General features: G+C 32.1%; 1 protein-coding gene across 1 annotated transcript in view; it reads left to right on the top strand.

Moving 5' to 3' along the window:
• Nucleotides 1-21,603, top strand: part of LOC139485130 (uncharacterized) — a 95,754-nt gene that overhangs the window by 15,278 nt on the left and 58,873 nt on the right. The window contains exons 5-12 of the mRNA XM_071269281.1: nt 7,097-7,237; nt 9,115-9,228; nt 16,337-16,594; nt 16,894-17,014; nt 18,081-18,303; nt 18,855-19,010; nt 20,011-20,356; nt 20,868-21,168. Coding sequence (XP_071125382.1) covers nt 7,097-7,237; nt 9,115-9,228; nt 16,337-16,594; nt 16,894-17,014; nt 18,081-18,303; nt 18,855-19,010; nt 20,011-20,356; nt 20,868-21,168 — 1,660 coding nt within the window. The remainder of the gene's footprint in view (nt 1-7,096; nt 7,238-9,114; nt 9,229-16,336; nt 16,595-16,893; nt 17,015-18,080; nt 18,304-18,854; nt 19,011-20,010; nt 20,357-20,867; nt 21,169-21,603) is intronic.

Genomic DNA, 21,603 nt, shown 5'->3' with positions numbered 1-21,603 from the left:
AAATTGGATATCTGCTTTTATATTTAATCTCAGTGATGTTTTAGGTTACCCATACCGAAACATGGACATTCCCATTTTTGTTCACTGTAAATTCATATAATGCTATCCACAATATAAATGCAAGTTTCTATTGTTGCGAACCCTACTTGTATCTGGTCAATTGTTTGGGTAATAATGTTTCTGTTGAAATTAGAGTTTGATTTTTGGTGATTGCAAGGACCTAATATCTTCCTTTGAAGACTCCTTGAAGAAAAGACTACTAATTTAAATGATTAAACATGCATTTTAAAAGAATTATCTATTTGTCTGCAGATTTATACATTAGGTGAACACTCAGCTGATTAAATATCATTTTCTGTCATATCCGTTTGTACTATCATTACTGGAATAAGCAACTTTTATTACAGATTAAATTTGATGATTCCAAGAATAATGTGGATAATGCCAAGATTAAAGTTGAAAATTTCAATATTAAAGTTGATATTCAAGATTAAAGTTGATAATTCTATAATAAAAGTCGACAATTTGAAAAAAAAAAAAAAATAAAAAAAAATAAAAATGAATGGCCCTTATAAGCTTCCGTACATAGCAAAATTACGTAACTTAATGGAAATTCGAAACGGAAAGTTCATTATCATATGGCAAAAGCTCGTACACATTTAACAAACTAAAACAGCTGTCATATTCCTGACTTGGTACAGATATTTCCTTACGTAGAAAATCGTGGTTTTATTGCTAGCTTAATATTTGAATTTTTGAAATACTAAGGTTTTTTTTACCTCGTGCTTTATTTGGCCTTTTTAACATTTTTTTTATTCGAGCGTCACTGATGAGTCTTTTGTAGACGAAACGCGCCTCTGGTGTATATATAAATTTCAATGGTATCTATAATGAGTTTATTTACTAGAATGACAATCGCGTAGAATTCCATTGTTTTGACAAAAACAAATGTGATCAACACAAACAGACTTAATTAGGGTACAACAGTCTACATAATGTTATTATCTTGATCACTATGAAACAAATAACTATTTCTACAAGGAAAATGATATGGCATATGTACACTCAAAAGATAAATTACATATGCAAAAATGAATGAAAAGAACACCAAAAATTACCATAGCACAATAACACCATGATGGGATGTATATATACCGAGTCACGCCAAAAGTATTAATATTACCATTATCCTTGTCACGACACCAATATCATAGATGGTTGCAACGAGCACAAATTAAGGCTAGGTATTAATAACGTCAGCTTGCAATAATACTTGCATTTATCATATGTTTATTAGTAAATACAGTAGATTTGCATATGTGATAAATAGCCTGCTGTTTAATCCATATCGCGCAACTTTGATGCGCACCCTTTATCACATACCCTTTATCACACCCCTACCCTTTATCGCATACCCTTTATCACACCCCTACTCTTTTTTTTTACAGTCAGTTTTGGTCTTTTTTTTTGCTTAAGAAAAATTTTCCTCAAAATAGGTAAATTTTTTGAATGACGTCATTGTTTGGTATGTGACGTCACGAACGTCGAGTTTTCATATTGTATGTGACGTCACGAACGTCAAGTTTTCATATTTTTTGGCACACTAAATGCAACTATGAAAAATACAAAACACACAAATTAATACTATAATACAATAGAATAGACAAAATATTTTTAAAACAACAGCACGCAAATTGTAAGGTAACCCAGGTGCTTCGGATAAGTAATTGAGCAGTTCTTTTAAGGCCTTTGAAAGACAAAAGTAGAAATGAAGGTAACCCAGTGCTATGGATCAGAAAACAGTTCATATAATATAATACTCTTCTGTTGAACTATATGATAAAGCGTATAATACATGGCAAAATCAGTATCACATGCCGTATCACCCTCGACCAATATCATCCCTCGGGCCTAAAGGCCCTTGGGCTGATATTGATGTCTCGGGATGATACGACATATGATACGGATTTTGCCATGTATTATTCTCTATGTATTGGAACTCTGAGATAGGGTAAAGATGGGGAAAATCGGACAACGGGGAATTTCGGACATTTTTATAAATTAAGCATTTTAGATATGATAACAATAAAAAAGTACCAATCTTATATATAAATGCATTCGTATATATATAAATAAATAATTATTTTATGCTGTCCTCGGAATTTGTTTACGGTATGCAGAATTACCACGTGACATACTTCGGTACTTCCTGGATCACTTCCGTCAACATTGGAAAAGAAAGTTTCTGTGGCGGCAAATACAAACGACAAGAATCTCTATTACCCAGTATTTATAAACAGGTAATACATTATTCATGTGTTTTTCTGAGCAAACGTTTGTAAAAACCCTTTGGGAATTCACTACTTGTTAGAATATTGAGATTTAGTAAAAAAATAAATGATATTTCAGTCTTTTTTAGCTGTCCGTATTTCCCCATACAACTTCCATTATGAAAGGGGAAATTCGGACAACGATTTCTATTAATTTTCAAAATGAATTTCTTACTTAAACACGATATAACCACAATTTTAAACAATGTGCACAAAATTTACACATTCCAAAAACAATGATACACAATATTTACACACTTTAAAACAATATACACAATATTTACCCACTCTAAAACATTATCAGAAGATTATATGTAACTTGTTTTGACTAGTCTTGATATATTTAACATTATAATTAAAATGGAGGAACATTATATAAGTATTGTTCTTTTTCTCATCTCTGTTGAAAATATTGTTACCATCGAACATCAACCTTGTCATTTTAGGATGAAGATGCTTATTATTCATAATCTTTGGTGTGTTGGAATGCACCACTGGGGATCAAGGCAACTAGCCGTTGGCGCAGGGTATAAGCTATGTAGAGAATCGAACAACCCAAAAGATGCAAATGCAGTTTGTGTTTTGGATGGGCCGAACAAAAAAGCATACATGAAGAGGGAAGATGCCCAAATTATTTCAAAAATTATAGATTTGGGATTGTCAAACAATTGGCTTCTCAAACCAAAAGAAGACGCTATTGTTAAACAAAGAAGGACTGGGCCTCAGCAAAGATGCTCAATTGGATGCAAAACATCGAGTGTTGAAATTGATAATGCTACTAACCATTTAAGGAAACATGGAGTATTTTTTTAACTTAAAGAATGCTGAAACCACAAAAAAAAAAATGAATAATTCTTGACTTTATTTTTTTGTTTGTTTCTCTTATATTACTCCAAGCATACCTCTAGATAATACGTATTTCCGACTTTGAAACTTAAAAGCACAGTATTTTCGTTGCATTTAGAATGAGTAATATCAAGGCTATAATAACTATACATTTCTATTATTACTAATTATGAAAAGTAGATGTGGTATGCTTGTCAATGAGACTAATTACAACCAAAGACAATATGACATAGAAATTAGCAACTTTAGGTCATCGTATGGCCATCAGCAATGAGCAAACAGCATACTGTACAGTCAGCTTCTAAAGACTCCGAAATGACAAATGTAAAACAAATTAAACAAGAAACTAACCACCTGATTTTTACCACAGGTACTCAACTACAGATTAGATATGAAGTCCGTTAATCGTCTACGTCAACACTCGGCACCCCTCTAGGTGTGGATATTACGTGTGGATGTTGGCAGAGACATATAATACATTTATTTTATGTCTTTGGTTGTCTTAACTGAAAAATGCACGTAAACGACGGACAGGGTTTATTTCTAACCTGTAGTCAATACCCTGTGATTTATAAAAACTAAACAATGAAAGAAAAACTAAAAGGATATACAGCAAGATAAAAACGACAAAGCACTCATTAGCGTTGTGTCATGCTATAGTTTTGGTCAAGCTTAATAAACTATGTTCCACCTCAACAAATCTTGCAGTCTTCTACATGGTGTATACATGTATTCATCTGTCTTTGCATATAATCTAAAGTTCTCTCGCTAGGAAGTTATGTTATATTGCCAAAAGTTAAGCTTGTGTTCGATGGTAACAATAACAGAGATGAAAAAGGGAAATTTTTCTTTGTTTATAGCCAAAGGAATCATTCCTTTTTTCTCTCTGTTATAGGATGGCTAGAAAAGTTAAAGGGTTGTATCAGAAACAGTCACCAATGCTTCAAAGAGCGATTGAGGCAGTCCGTTCAAATCAGATGTCGATCAGAAAAGCAGCTGATCATTATGGTGTTAAAAAATCTACCCTTGGGGATCATGTGTCTGGAAAAATTGCAACTGGCAGGAAAAGTGGTAGAAGCACAGTTTTTGAACTGGATGTTGAAAAACAGATTGTTGCGAAAGCCCAATTGGTGTCACAACAAGGGTTCGGGGTATCGAGAAAGCAGCTTATGAGAAAGGCAGGGCAATTAGCTCGTACAATGAAGCTTAAAACTCCATTTAAAAAAGGCATTCCGGGTCAAGCTTGGTGGGACGGATTCAGACAAAGAAATCCGGAACTAGTCCTTCGAAAGCCAGAAAAACTAGCAAGTACAAGGGCTAGAAATTTAAATAAGCCAGTAGTTGATAACTACTTTAAAGATCTGGATAACACCTTAACTGAGCTAAATTTAAGAGATTCGCCAAATGCCATTTGGAACATGGACGAAACTAATTCAAACATGGAACACACACCTGCTAAAAAGTGTTCTAGAAAAGGTGTTAAATCGGTCCCGGGATTAGTTTCCAACTCAAGGGAATCAGTTACGGTTGTCGCCTGTATTAGTGCCGCAGGTATTGCAATGTCCCCAATGAATGTTGTAAAGGGGAAAACATAAAAATCATTAAATGGATTTAACAAGTCAGAAGGGCATGAAAACGCCGTGTGGGCATTTCAAAAGAATGCATGGATGATGATGCAGGATGCCTTAAATGGTTCCGTGAGGTTTTTCTACAGAACTGTGGTCCAACACGACCACAACTGTTAATAGTAGACCAACACAGGTCACATGAGGCGTTGGATTTACTGGAAGAAGGTATGAGGGAAAATGTTAGAATACTTGCACTACCTCCCCATACTACACATTTCTTGTGCCCGCTAGACCGCACCGTATTTGGACCGTTTAAAAAACATTACAATTCTGCATGTGACGATTTTACCATGCAATCACCAAGCAATCTGGTAATGAAATGGAATTGACCAAAACTTAGCAATGATGCGTTTAAACTAGCATTCAGCCACAGAAATATTGTGAGCGGTTTTAGAGCGTGTGGTATATTTCCTTTCAACCCGTCTGCTATTCCACTTGAGGCTTACATGCCTGCCGAGCCTACAAACATTGAATATCCCGAACCTGAAATTACCCGAGAAATTACCACCACAGAGACAAGATCCGAGGAGGAACAGCATGATATTGACCCTAACCCTACAAATACCAGTACCACAGATCTACCGCCATATGATGGTGTAAACCCTGAAATTAATCTCGAGCTCCTCTCTCAGATCGCGGTTGAAAACCAGGATTCAATACTTGATGAAAAAGAAAGGGAAGAGGTGGAAGAAATTTTTGATCTCTCCGTATTAATTGGAAAAAGTACTGAACCGGAAGTAATTGATTTGCCACTTACTCTCCCCCTGACAACTCTGGAGATAACATCAGGCACAATTTGCTTCAGGATCACACAGTTGAACCAATTCAACATGGTGCAATTAAACAAAGGCGAGATGACCCTCTATGGTCTTCAACAATGATGCAATTCCCATTAAAAGTTGTTGATTGGAATTCAGAAATTAACAACATTTTTACGGTCGCTTCACATGCAAGTATAAATGAGAAACCGCAAAAAAGAAAAAAGAAACAAACCGGTCACCGTGTCTTGACGTCCGATGATTGCATTGTTGAAAAACGCCTGCAAAAACAAAAGAAGGAAGAGAATGATACTAAGAAGAAGGCCAACGCAGAAAACAGAAAGAAAAAGGCAATTGACGTATTTATCAAGAAAATGAAGTGAATTGTAGCGTATATGATGTACTCAGTTAAAACAGAGCCGTATCAAACAAATGACTCTAGTTATAAACAGTTACGATAAAGTTGTTTGGCTGAACCAGTTTAGTAAATGCATTTCTAACATTACAATCCTCAATGCTCTTCAACTTTGTACTTTATTTGGCCTTTCATTATTTTTGATTCAAGCGACACTGATGAGTCTGGTATGGCCGAAAATCGTGTCTCTGGCGTAGAAAAAATATAAGCACAATACTTTAATTTTAAATACCGACTTCACCTGCATATGGGATATCTTTCATGCACAAACTGATATAGGTTGAGCATGAGTGCCCCTCTGTTGGAAATAAAAACATACCTCCACCTAATTTTAGTCAACTGACGAAGAAACATTCAAAACTATAAAATGTTATCTAAGACATCGCCACTGAATCAGTGATATATGTACACATAAATACATGTAAGACTAAAACTAAAGTACATATATAAGACTAAAACTGACATTCGGTCATTACCTGCATTCCCCAAGTCCTGTTCAAATCTGATTCATGATAAAATAAAAATTAAAACCAATGAAATCAAAGGCGAATTAAGAGACCCCCCCCTTGTCTGGAAAAATATGGTTGATTATTTAGAGAACCACTGGAGCATGACCGGAGTGGGCCCTCTCTTAGGCAGTCAGTGGGCCCCCACTTATGAAAATTTCTGGATTCGCCACTGGAAATATCCCTCTAATAGAATAGTGTTTAAATCCCAGTTTTCTAATATGGTAGCTAGGTGGAACCTAAAACTAAAAAATTTGCAAATGCATGTACATGTGATAATATAAATTCTCCAAATTTCACTGTATTTTCCCTTTTGATGTTTTTCAACTACAGCCAGTTTGATGTGGGTTGATGTTTGATTGTTGTACATGTTATATATCGACATGAGATTTGTTTATATACATAATACTTATTTCCCTAAATTCAAATAAAATAGATGTAAGAAATTAAAGAAAACCGTATGCAAATATTAAAACCAGATGCTCCGCAGGGCGCAGCTTTATACGACCGCAGAGGTTGAACCCTGAACGGTTGGGGCAAGTATGGACACAATATTCAAGCTGGTAAAACAATAATAAAACAATCCTTTAAAATGAAAACATTTACTTTTTAGTATGTGGGAAGATAGCCAATTGCAACCACAGAGTGTGTACCTCTGGATCCTCTCAAATATGTGAATGGTGTGAAGGAGAACTTTCACCAGCACGTTATTATAAAGCTTATACTAAAAATTCAGCTGGAACACAATGTGAGAGTAAGTAGTAATGTATGATTGACATATGGATATTAATTATTGAGTTATGTCCCTTACTTGTTATCATTTCGACATGGTGTCCTTTCACACTAGAAAGTGAACGACTATGTCCCTTGATAATGACATTGTGTCCCTTTCACATGGTAAATTGTTCAGATACATGTATGTGCCCTAATTTATACCAAATAAAAAATTTTAAAAAAGAAAAGACATTCACAGGTAAATTGTTCAGGTATGTCCATAGTTGAGACCATGATGATATAGTGTCCCTTACATATGGGAAATTATAACATACGTCCCTAAATCCTGACCATGAAGAGTAGTATTTTTTCACTTGATTACATTATGGATGTATATCAATTTGTTTTTGATTATATCAGTAACCCACTTAAAATTAAGGTAGATCTGGTGTCTTTTTATAAGCATCCATTTTTGGCATGCTGCAGAAATAGTTTATGCTTGGTTTAAGAATATTTTATCCTAGCCGTATTTGACACAATGTTTTGGAATTTTAAGTCCTGATAAGTTTTATGTAGACGAAGCGCGCATCTGGCGTATCAAATTATAAGCTTGGTACCTTTAATAGCTATATATAGTTTATATCAGAAACAAAATTCAAACAAAAAGAAAAGAATTGAAAGAAAAAGACATAAACACATTCATAGATCATTTTCACGATCTTTTATTATAATTTGACAATAAAATGTTTTGTTCAATGAACATTTAAAATATATGAAAAGCGTTTTACCATTTAAAATTTCAATAATAAATTTTAATTAGAAATATAAGGAATATAGTCTTTAACCTGTGGAATTCATGTTAGTGCTCTTAGTCAACGCAATAAACAAAGTAATATATTGGAAAAATAAGAACTTTCTGATTTGGCGCTAGGATATATGAAACAATTACTTATGGAACACCTATCCATTTAGCCAATTACATGCTAGAAACGATAACATTTACACACCATCTATCCTTCAATTTCGAGAAGAACCAATACAGGAGGCTCCATTCAAACGTAAAACTAAATGATAATGTCCATACATTTAAATAGAAAGATGAAAAGACATTAATGTTTCAATTCATGACACAAAGAATCAAAAATCCTGTGAGAGTAGCATCTCTTTTAACATTATTTACAGATTTAGATAGCTGCTAGCGATTCTTTTCTTTTCTATACAATCTTAATTTCTCTATCAACATTATTACATTTTTAATATTCAGCTGTATTTCCTCCCCTCCAGTTGACATTAGAATGTCCCCGTATAGCCTTCTAACGGCAAGTAACAACACAATGACGATTGCATTTTTTAAATTGTGATTTCAAATGTTACGTTAGCTTGTGTGATTTGAAGTTATGGCGGGCAAAAAATTGCATACAAATATTAAAACGTTTTTAATGAACTTCAGAAGGTATAGTACTTAGTATAGAGTGTACAAACTCTTCAAAATTGACGACACTAGATAGGAATCGACTAAATATAGTTCCACTTAAAGAGGCTTGAAAATAAACTAAACATATTTTTTTTTAAATTATGGAACACTAATACAAATGGCAAATTTTGTTCATATCCATTCAATTGAAGCAATTAGAGTTTCAGTGCAGTATATTTTGATTGAGTAAGTTTTAATGTTAGCAATCAATAAATATATGATTGTTTCACAATCAGACTCTCATTCATTTTTTTTTTTATTGATTTCTAGATAGACATTTTCATTTTTGTATCCAAAAAAATAGGATAGAGCAGGTGGGAAAATGCCGCATTAATAATTTTTGCGACATACTTGAGACTTCTATAAAACAAATTACCTTATTGCTATCAACCGTTGGCTTGATGTATTACTGTTTTAATTATTGTCTTTTTTGAATTTCACAGAAGCGTGTTCCTGGAGAGCAGACAGTACTCGATGTTACCCAGGTGAATGTGGTAGTGAGTTAGCTAGTAATTGTGTATGTGCTGCCAATTTTGGAGGTACTCATTGTGAAAACAGTAAGTTTTAATTTCAATTGTGTAGTTTTCCTTTTTTGTAGTATAGGGGGAAGAACGTATATTTGATATTTGTAAAAGCGTTGTGTACTAATTTTATATACACTCTTCAAGCCATACATTGCTGTTGTCTATTCGTTTGATGTGTTTTATCATTTGTTTTTATCATTTACTTAGAGAGTCACACTTTCCGTTTTGAATTTTCTTCGAAGGTCAGTATGTTTGTGATTTTACTCTGTACTTGTGAGCATAGTTAGTAAAAAAAATCCAGCAATACAAACTATTACTTGTTGTGTATAAGGACATTAATATGGATTTAATCTATCAACTACCTATTCAGGAATATGACAGTTGTTATCTATTTGTTTGATGTGTTCCAGTATTTTTATAATTTTGCCATTCCATTTTTTATTTTACTTCTTTCTTCAACTTTAACTAAATAAAATACACATTTAATCTGTTTTTTTCATTTCCTGAAACATAAGTGATAGAATTATTTAAATATGTTGTATTCAAAAAAGAATATTATATCCAATGAGAGAACTCTCCACCAGAGACGAGATGATATACAAGTTAAGAACTATTATTCATCGTACGTCCTTCAACGATAAACAACACCCAAACTGCATAGAGATCTATAAAGGGCCCTGACAAGAAACATATATCAGAAAAGAGAACCAAATATGTGAATATGATGTCAGTCCTAAAAAACGAAATTGATACACAAATTTTATATCATCCGGAAAATTCCTTTTTGAGAAAATTTCAAAGAAATTTTTTTAGAAATTTGATTCTCTGTCTGTCTTGTTTACATTTGATTGACCTAGATTTTTGAGAATGACAAAAAATTTCATTGAAATAAAAAGAAGAAAAATTTCTAAACAAAATTGCCCTTTAATTTTTTGTTTGAATATCAGATATAATATTATATTATTCAATGTTAAGTGTATTTGAATGCTAAGATACTATATAAAAAACAATCATAATTCGATTATACTGACCTCTTGATCTGATCGAAACCATGCTCTCTCACTTTCGATTAATCAGAAACTAAAAGCTAAACAAAAAACGGTCAAAGTTCCGTTTTCATTTTCATTGTTAAGTAAAGTAATGCACACATGTTGTAGACAGCTATTACTCTGTAAATTGTAACTAACACGCAATACTATGTAGAATTATAAAAAGTTTGCCAATGAAATCCCCTGGTTTTATTGGTAATTAACCATACAGGGCAGAACCTTAGTGCCATTGTTGTAACATTAAGGGGATTTGTTAACAACTATTATAGTGAAATAAAGTATATAAAAAGAAACATATAAAACATTTAAAAAAAAGAAAACGTAAGACCTGATGTATGTACAATACAAAATACGGAATAACAGTTATGACAAACAGCAACATTTGAAACCCACGGGCTTCTTATTTAGGATGTGACGGGGTTTAACATGTTTGCTGACGCCATCTCCTTCCTCTAACCTGGGAGAGTGTTGTAACAGTGTAATAAAAAGTCATGAATGGAATGTAACAATTACTGTTCACTGACTCTTATTATAACCACCAGGCGACCTTGATGAGAGGGGTATCTTTTTTATGAATCTATATTTTCGTGTTTAAACAATACTTTGAGTGAAAATGCCGTGAATAGTTACCTATGACTTTGTATATGTCGATATTTGGTTCATCGGAGTTGAAGTAACAAGTCCCTGCTTTTTTAAACTATCTATGAAAACGCTTCACCTGTACAGTAAATATGTATGACGTCCATTTTCAGTGAACCAATACACATTTATGTTTAAAAGGTCAGCTGAAGCGCACGCCTCTGGATGCGGGATTTTGTTTGATGTGCTGATGTGCTGATAATCCATTAACAGACTTCGGCAGTGTTATGCTCTTTTGACGGGTTGTTATCTCTTTGACATATTCTTATTTCAATTCTCAATTTCAGTATTATGAATTAACTGTTTCCAAAACTTTTGAATTTTGGAAATACTAAGGCGTTTCTATCTCACTAATAGATTACCTTCGCTATATTTGGCAAAACTTTTAGGTATTAGCACTTTTTCAATGCTCTTCAACTTCTTACCTTATTTGGCCTTTCTAACCTTTTTGGATTCGACCGTCACTAATGAGTCTTTGTAGACGAAACTCGCGTCTGGCGTAAATACAAAATGTATTCCTGGTATATATGATAAATTTATTAAAAGTCTAGGGGTATATTTTGGACTTAACAAAGATGAATGTGACAGATTAAATACAGAAAAGATTTTTAAGAAAGTCTCAAGATGCAATCAATAGCTGGAACAGAAGAAATCTTACAATTTTAGGTAGAATAACAGTAATTAAATCTCCTATCCTACCAAATTTAACTTTCTTGGCATCTGTTACAACTATATCCAAAAAAATTTTGAATGAATTCAAAAAACTGATTTACAATTTCATTTGGGGCAATAAAAAAGAAAAAGTTAAACGGATATATTTATGTAAAGATTATTTGGAAGGAGGCCTAAAATGATTAATATTGACAATTTCCTATCAGCTATACAATTATCCTGGGTCAAACGATTAACATCCACACACTTTGCAAACTGGAAAGTTATTCCCCTTTTCTTTTTTTAATATATTTGGAGAAAACTTCCTTATTCAACATGAATCCAGGTAACATAAAAGCAATCCCAAACCTTAGTAAAACACTCCCCCTTTTTTTACTTAGAAATAATTAAAAGTTGGTTTAAAATAAAAAATATCTCAAACAAAACCAACGATACAACTTTTATTAATATAAGACAACAATATATCTGGGGCAATAAGCATATAAAATTTCAAAACAAATGCTTAATATTTTCAAATTGGATAACAAATGGGATACTATTTATTAATGATGTAATCGACAAAGAAGGAAATATCTCACAAAAAATTGTACTAGATAAACTGACAATTAAATCAAATTGGATATCAGAACTATCAAGAATCAAAAATGCAATACCAAAAAAATGGCAAATAGAAATGAAATCAGATAAATCGTGCCATACTCAAGTTAAAACAGATAAAAAACTATACTTAAAAACACAAAACAACACAAAATTGATCTGCATTGAAAACCTTCCACCAAAAGAAATATATAAAAGCATTAATTCAAGTAATATAGAGGAAGAAACACCAATTGGCTTTCTAAAATGGAAAACACAATTTAAATAAGAATCGTCAAGCTATCTGTATAAAATGCTTAACTTCATATTCTACAGTTTACAAGTTAACAAATTAAAAATATTCCGGTGGAAGCTACTTCACTATATCCTTCCTTGTAAACAGCTATTGTACATCTGGAAACTGAAAAGCGATGACCAGTGCCATATTTGCAACCAATTAGAAAACTATGAACACTTTTTCATCACATGCCAATACTTTCAATTTTTTTGGAAAAAGGTCAAATTACTACTGGACAAAATAAAAATGGGGACACATATAATCACTTTCAAAAATCTAATACTTGGGTATAAAATATATGGTAAAAACTACTATGACATCAATCTGTTTCTGACTGTATTAATGTTCTCTATTCATAAATCTACATATGCATCAGAATATTATATAAACAAACAAATGTTGATGTCTACAGAATTTTTATGTTAGAATTTCAACAATGCTTTGATAGTATGAAAGTTCTTGATAAAAAATCAAGTAGGTTTTTAAGTGATGTTTATAAAAAATATATAATAACCATGTTTATATCATAAATGTATTTATATTTAATATCATTATACATATCATGAAGGATGACTCATAGGAAATGTAAACAAGTTTCATGTGTATGTTTACATATGACAAATGATCAATGTTTACCTGTACAAAAAGTCAGCTTGCTTAGTGAACATTAACACTGTACTATCTAATGTCAGACAAGAAATTCCTTTACATTTTAGAATAAATCATGATGCTTTCTATAAAATTATCACAAATAAAACAATTGGAAATATTTCAAAAACTCACCATTAGAGACACTTGAATTAGATGAGAACCTCCTGCTCATCATCAAATTTATACACGTGGCATTCTTTAATCATCCGATCATCTCAACTTTCACGTGAACTTGTTTAGATCAAGGTTAAGGTCAACGATTAACTTCTTTCTTTGTTGTATGAGCTTCCTATCTAAGGAACGCCCCTACTGGGTAATCAGGAGTATTTACAGGAGAACTGCAAACTTATAAACAATATCAGACAATAGATAGTACAAATTTCATAATTACGTAATATGAGGAAACTGTAAAAAAAATTGTCAAAATCAATGTATTTATATATCATTACTGTTTATATACCTATATGGAGTTATTTTCTTTCAGAACGACAGGTCATTCTTTTTCAGAATCAACCCGGACGATACCAAGTTTCAATGATATATGCTCCAAGGCATAAAATAATGACCTGTATAAGGTCATTATTTTCCTTGATAAACATGCAATCTATGATTTACTTCAAAACTTTATTCGTCTAATAGTTTTTTGTTGCCGATTTGGAAATTTATATTTTAAAGTCCAATCGATGATAGGTGTAAAAGAAACCGTCATTGTAGTGCCGCATTTTAGTTTTAGAAACAAATAACGTGAAGTTTTGTTAATTTATTGCTACAATAAAGAAACATTATCATATATGTCAGATGAATTTTAATGTAGACTTTCATAACATAAATCCAGATTTAACATATTCGTGTGTAAGATTTTGAAAATCTTATTGAGTCAAACTGAATAGGTTGCAATTGAATGATTTTTGGTTGCTTGCTTAACGTCCAGTGGCAAATATGTCATGCATGTTCAGATCGATACACACTGAATAGGAACTCATACTGTGACCTACATGTATTTATATTCGTCTTCGTGTCAGTTCTTAACTTTTTAAAATTTATGCATACCTTTTACTCTATCAAATGATCAGCTAATAAGATAATCTTATATTCTATTGAATAACATTAACGTAACTCACGAAAGGGTTGGGTGCGGAGGGTATATAATTATATCCTGATTATCTTTTAATAAAATGTATTGCTATTCAAATTGAAAGACAATCTTTCTGAATTTTTCATCCGATTCAAGTAAAATTGTTAGAATTCATAAACTTTTTTCCGCGATAGAAATAACATAACAAATAGAAAAAAAAACATAGCCCCTCCCCCTTTTTCCATAAGCTAAGTGGTACAATAAATTACTTACAATGTGTCTTGTATTTGTCATACACCGTTATCGGATGGTAACAATACATTTGTATCTTACTTCATGCAGTTACAGTAATATTTTTTATTGTGTATGGATAATAATTTTTAAAAGGTTTATATCTAAATTATTTAGTGAGTTTTATTTCACATTCTAAATGAGCCGCAGGGCGTATTAAAACCTGAACGCATTAGAAAGGAATATCCCACTTTAGTGTTGTCGGTAAAATAGGATATTAACTTTTACAAATCTTTATAAAATTAATATTTTTTGGCGGTATATAAGTCAGATAATGCATATTTTAAGGTTTTTCTTGTCGTAGAACACACCTCGGGGTGTCAGGATTGTTCAAAGAAAGACCTCCCTCCGGTCGGTCTTTCATTTGATCAATCCTGACACCCCTCGGTGTGTTCCACGACAAGAAAAAACCTTAAAATATGCATTATCTATAACATAACTAATCATATTTGATATATAATAATTTTACTGTATAATCTCCCTGGTTAAACAGTAACTAATTTACAGGGATACCCGACTGAATGCTGTGAGTCGAGTAAGTTGTAAACAGCAGAGAATTGTGCAATAAAGGATCTATTTTATTAAAAAAAACAAAAAAAATGATAAATTTATTTATTGATCTCATTGAACTAATAAAAACTTGGACGTATGATGATGATAAGCTAGTTAATTAGATATTGACATGTCCTTTTTCATGGATATACAAGTTTAAATATACTGTGTAGTATGAATACAACTTGTTGTCATGTATAAAAGTTATACTCACAAACGAGTCATTGTCATAAAACGTGTCCATTAACTCCAATCGTGTCTAGGTTACATCATTGCTTGCTCAAACTAGTCTAAATAATTTTGAACGCTGAAACGTGTTCCTTCACTAAAATAAATTGTCTAGCATATATAACACCTAAACATGTCCAACTCTATGCAAGACAAGTGACATTTATATATTTAATATTGAAAACGTATACATACAATCTTCAATAGATATAAACAGAACATAGAACTCATTTTATCCACTGCGTACGTAATGATCAGCAAATGAAAAAAATTGTCATAATTCAATCTTTTTGGAATATGATATCTTTTAATTTGAATACGAAATTTCATTTTCTCCTCCTTCACTGTGGATATTACTTGATTTACGTCGTAAGACCATGGCTATCTAAATCATCACTTCTTTCCTATAAATGCCAGTTCTGAACAAGGCATTTATTTAAATCATGATAAGATTTCTGCAATAGTCAACTGTTATAGCTTCTTTCGAATTGGAAGTGTCCTTATATATAAGTATCACATATCGTTCCAACGATTACTTTTAGGAAGTCTTGGTGTAGTTTGATCGTCAAAAATGGTTAAAAATCGTTTTATGAATACGTTAAAGGAAGTATAAGAATCACACATGATAGGGGTAATGAATAAAGGCAACAGTAGTATACCGCTGTTCAAAAGTCGTAAATCTATGGACAAAAAAACAAAATTGGGGTAACAAACTAAAACTGAGGGAAACCCATTAAATATAAGAGGAGAACAACGACACAACATTAAAATGTAACATACACAGAAACGGACTAAGCATTAGATAAAATTGTACATGTTTAGGCTATATGGGAATTAAAATCAAGTTTGAGCGAAATGGAAATGGTTTGTTTTGTCAAAGTCAGGTAAAATGATGGCGGTAATTGTTTGATAAATAAAAACAGTAAACACTAAAAGAAAAACTGACATTAATAATAGAGTATCAAGGACTTTATTTGGGAACTTGGACCAATATAAGCTTTGATTTTGCGCATAAAGCTCGTATGGCATTTACAGAGATGATAACAGAGTTGATATGAGAAAATATAAAAAACCAGCAGTTTGCAAATCTGTTTTCAATTTGTATTTCAGTTAATGATGCACCAAAAATACTCTATAATTTTGGTGAATTTGCTGACACTGGTGGTCATAATGTTTTAAGAAATGATCCAAACTCCGATCTGGATAGCAACCCAATTATGTGGACAAATTTTGTGGCATATACAGTTATTAAAACAGAGATACATGCCAAGTATTTGCAACCACCTGATGATAGAGGTGATACACATTACGTCCGAGGTTTTAAAGTTGGTGTTATTGAGGAAAAAGTCACACTGTCGTATTACAAAGGTTTGTATATAAACAATATGTGAAGTAGAATTTATTGAATTTCAGAGGTACTTCTCACAAGCTTTTTACTGCAGAACATAGTGCATTTGCTAATAATTGTTTTTTATATGCGACTAAAGACGCAAACACTTTATATAAAAGTTAACAAACAAAAATTTGAAAACAAAAAGCTCAAGGACAGAACATTAGGATCCAATTGAACAATTCTGAAAATCCTCTTTTATGGTTTGTTGCAATCATAATAATGGTTTCAATGTGATATACGTGTAAATGCATTTAAACATACAAAATATTTACAGGTTCTACGTTGAATTCTGTTAAAGCCACAACCTGCCCTGGAATGGATAAAAGTAATCCAGTTGACGATAAGTTATGTGAGTCCAGTATAAATTCTTGGACTGGATTTGAACATGATGACAAGTATGTATTCCTTATGAAAATACCAGAAACCTTATAAAGACGAATTGTCGATTGTATAGCCGAGTTGCGACTACACTTATTTAAAAAATGAATGCTTCTGTTTGTTGTTTCATTTGGGTGTAAATTATTTGTTTTGTACTTGATAGGTCGAAATCACACAGCTATAAATATGCTGAAAATTTTCATTTCTTTCTTAAATATACAGTATCAACTTCATAAATAAAACTGTACACGATGGTTTTGAAGTATAGATTCACGATACTGGTGAAGTTCATCATCTTAATAACATATTAAAATATTCTTTTATTTTTGTTTGAATATTACTTTTATTGGTTAGTTTTGTAATATCTATTTGACGTGGCTCGGTATTTGTACATCCTGTCATTGTGTTATTGTGCTATGGTAAAATTTGTATTTTTGTCGCAAAAATTGCTTATGCACTTTGTCTATATGACCTTTTGTGTTTCGTTGTTACATATTTTTGTTTGTTTTCATAGTTATAAGGATTAAGAAGGGTAACACAATGTGCTCTGTTGTACCCCTATTTGACATTTTTAACTATTATGTCTGTTTGTTTTGTTCACAAATCGTTGTCAATATAATGGAATTGTATGCGACTGTCATACAAGTGAAAGGTTTAGCTAGCTTTAACTCCAGGTTTAATTCCCCATTTCTACAAAAAATAATTCTACAGGAATATGACAGTTGTTATCCATTCGTCGGATGTTTTTGAGCTTTTGATTTTGCAATTTGATAAGGAACTCAGAGTTCGGTATTTGTGTGATTTTACTTTTTAATTTTATGATATAGTATACTTTGTCCAAACCCCTAAAAAAATGGTAATGTGCACATGGCAACTTATAGATTTGTCTGTCCTTAACTTTATTTTCATGGTACTTGTATTTAAAAGTAGATACCGATTTGACTTTATATTCTTGGTTCATTGACCATTATCGTACTTTTATTTCCATATTATTCAAAATTTAGTATTTGTTGCACGTTATTATGACCTTTAAGGGACTTGCAACGAATTCAATCATTTATTTCCCTTATCTTACAATCGCAGGGTGATAGCTGAATTCTCATCCACCAATGGAGGGTTTGTCCAAGTTGCTAATAGAGAACTAAATTATCATAACGGTGTCATCAATACTTATTACTACAATGGCCAGACAGCTACAAGAGAATTTGAATACCACTGGGATTTAGTTGATCCATACCATTGCTCAGTGTCTAAAGGAAAATCTTGTTCCCCGTTTGTATCTGTTGGAACAGATATTACCGATAATGTAAGCAGCTGATATATAAATCAGTTATAGTTGTTTTTAAACATAAATAATCAATGTATAATCCGTTTGCGTTCTATAAATTAACACCAATTAATTGTTAAGAGTTATATTATGCAGTGTAAAACATGTACAAAGTTAAATAATATATGACGAATGAACATGAGAGGATCTTGTAAAGCAAATTCTTTTTAATCCCTTTAGTTGAAAACATGGCTTCATCGCTAAGAATGAAATATAAGGAAAACATGCATTATTTGTCGTTTTCTTTAAAAATCACTACTGAAAAAGAGTTATTCTAACAGACAAAAATGCTCAAAATCTAACGATCTAGCTACTGCATATTCCACCAAAAGTAACAGGATAAATTGCCGATCAACGTATCGTAAGCAAGGAAAATGTCAAAACTATTTCGGAGTTTGATTATCATTAAAATCTGAATTACTTCAAGTTTTATTTTTGTACGACATATCTTGTTGAATAATCGCATTATTAAAACCGACAAAAAAGTTCTGTTGTTTTGGATAATTTGTGAATCTGTGTATGCATTTCAGCCCAGTATAACATTTACATGGGACGAATGGGCAGACGACTTATCTGGACTTGATCATTATGAATATGATCTGTTTGAGCTTGGAGACGGTTTGGAGTTGGTGGATGGCAAAGACAAAATACAAACAAATACAAACGTTCCTGTTGCAGAATCTTCTGTAAATTACTCTATTTAATTTAGTATTTTTTATCCACATGCAATCATGTCAATATAAAAACCCTTGTCGTTTCACTAAATCATTCAAAGATTGGCCACTTTATTGAAGCATTTATCCCATCGAAACTAACAGATACAGTTTAGTCTGCCTTATATCGTAACTTATAAATTTAAAATTGACAATGGAGGTCGGTTGAAAACAAAACTTCACAACAAAGAGATGCTTTCAGTTTTCAAATTATGAAGATTCAATTTCTATGTAGTAACATTTAAACAGCGCCTGCATATCAATTATATGTTTTCCTGTTGATATGATATTCCCAAGGTTGCATTTCCTAACATGATTTCTTTAACAATTGGCTGCTGCTCACAAGAACACATTTGAAACATGAGTTCTAATTAGTGAAGTTGTAATCATTCCTTCAAAGAATTGTACGAATGTCATCGCGAGTAGGTTGACCATTTAGGAGTGTCTGTTTTTTTAGATAACGAGGGTTTAGACATAACAACACTCTTGTCCTCTATTTCTCGAATGTAATATACTATATTAGACTAACTAACGGGATTGAACTTACATGAACAAAACGACAGGACTTCTTTCCCATCTGACGTTGTTGCAATCCCCTAGTTTGTATGGGGTTTGTGTTGTTCAGGGTTTAACTTTGTTTTTTATTAACTGTTTATTGTCTATTCAATGTTTTTCGTGATTTGCCATGAAATTGTCAGTCTGTTGTCGATATATTAGTTTGAATAACCCTTTGGTATCTTTGGTCAACTTTTGACTTTTAGTCTTTTGTTATTGACCTTTGAACATAGTGCCTTTTACATAAATATATACAAATATCCAAGGTCATGTTTTTACCTTTTTACACCAACAGTTGTATTCCGCTTTTCAAAAGTCATAAATTGATTAAGAAAAAAGATATCTTGGTTACAAACTAAATCTGAGGGAAAGCCATATAAAAACTAAAAACTATTAAAAATATTTCGTTTTTTTCTAGGCAACTTTAACTATGACAAAGCCAGGGATGTATTCGATTCATATGACTGCAGTAGACAAGGCAGGAAATTATATGACAGGGCGTGGTTTGTTCTTCTTTGATGACGAATCCGTTGTAGACAAACAGGGAGATCCAACTTACTGTCCAACTGCCTCACAAAATACATCAAATGAATGGGTTGTAGTGGATACTGACAAAGTCAAAGTTCAGTTCAAAGATAGATTTATAAATACCAGACACAAACAAAAAAGATGGCTGAATAGAGTACAGACATATAATCCACAAAAAGTTATTTATGAAGATTTGTATGGTGATAGGACCAATGAACCTATTTCTCATATTCATGGTAAGTTATTGTTTGTTATGGAGCAATTCAGTGTGGCTAATTTGCTATTGTATAATAAGGAGTAATGGTACAATCGTACAGGTATTTCTTGTGTAGAAAATGGCAGAAATATTTTCAAAACAAGATGAACCATTGGTGTTTTTTAAAAACATCTATGATTTGCTGGATTTACTGGGTTTAAACACAGACATAATTTATTCTCACTACGAATAGAATTTACAACAAAGCTCTTCAGAAATGAGACAAAAATACTATCATTAATTGAAAGTGTTTAATGAATTTCACACTTATAATATCTATAATTGTGTTCGCCTGTTGACAAATCTGTTCTTTTACGAATAGAAAATAGGTTACTGCTTCAAAGTTGTTAGGTTGACATGGTAAATAATTTGATCATTTGAAAGAAGTTTAGACAAAAATACCTTTTCAGATCGAAATTAGTTTAGTAGATTTGGGTTATAAGTATTGAAGTGAAAGACATATTCATTAAACTGTACCATTTGATTTACAGCCATTGTAGATTTCCAAGTGTCATATGAGGTTCGCAGTGATCCAGATACTGTTAAAGATTCACGTCCTTTAACACCGATATCACCATTACAAAATCAGTATGACATCCTAACATTAAATTGGGCTGATGGAGATCGTCTAACATCAACAGTTAAAGCTTTTGATGTTCTTCGTGAATTTAACGAAGACACTATTGTTATTTACAAAGATGCCACGCCACCTGTTATAGAAAATCTATGGTTGACCAAAGGTAACAGATTGAACATCAGTGTACATTACTTGGAAGATTTTACCAAAATGACGTAAGTCGTTATTTTTATAGTTTCTTGATATATATAATATAAAAGTTAACACCAACAATCAATGGATCAGTTCTAGAACTTTCGGTTTAATTAAGGAATGACTGTAATATTTTTTCTGTCTATGAAGAAATAACATTAAAAATTTGGTGCACACTGAATAACGCGCGTAGCGGGTTATTTAACAGTGTGCACCACATTTGTTATGTTATTTCGAATAGACAGAAAAAATATTACAGTCATTTCTTATAATTTAATTCTAAATTCCATTTTAAACCGTAGAAAACCATGAAAAAACGTTGATGACGTCACGGTCACTTGACTAAATTATGTCTATGGGCTCATAACAAAATAACGTCAGCCAATCAGAAGACGCGTTACATTCAAAATTAAATTATTGAAGAATGTTTGATTCCTTTGCTTAAAATATGAAAAAAT

Source organism: Mytilus edulis, chromosome 8 (genome assembly GCF_963676685.1).
Source record: "Mytilus edulis chromosome 8, xbMytEdul2.2, whole genome shotgun sequence".
Classification (NCBI taxonomy): Eukaryota; Metazoa; Mollusca; class Bivalvia; order Mytilida; family Mytilidae; genus Mytilus; species Mytilus edulis.
This window is presented reverse-complemented; position numbering and strand designations above follow the sequence as displayed.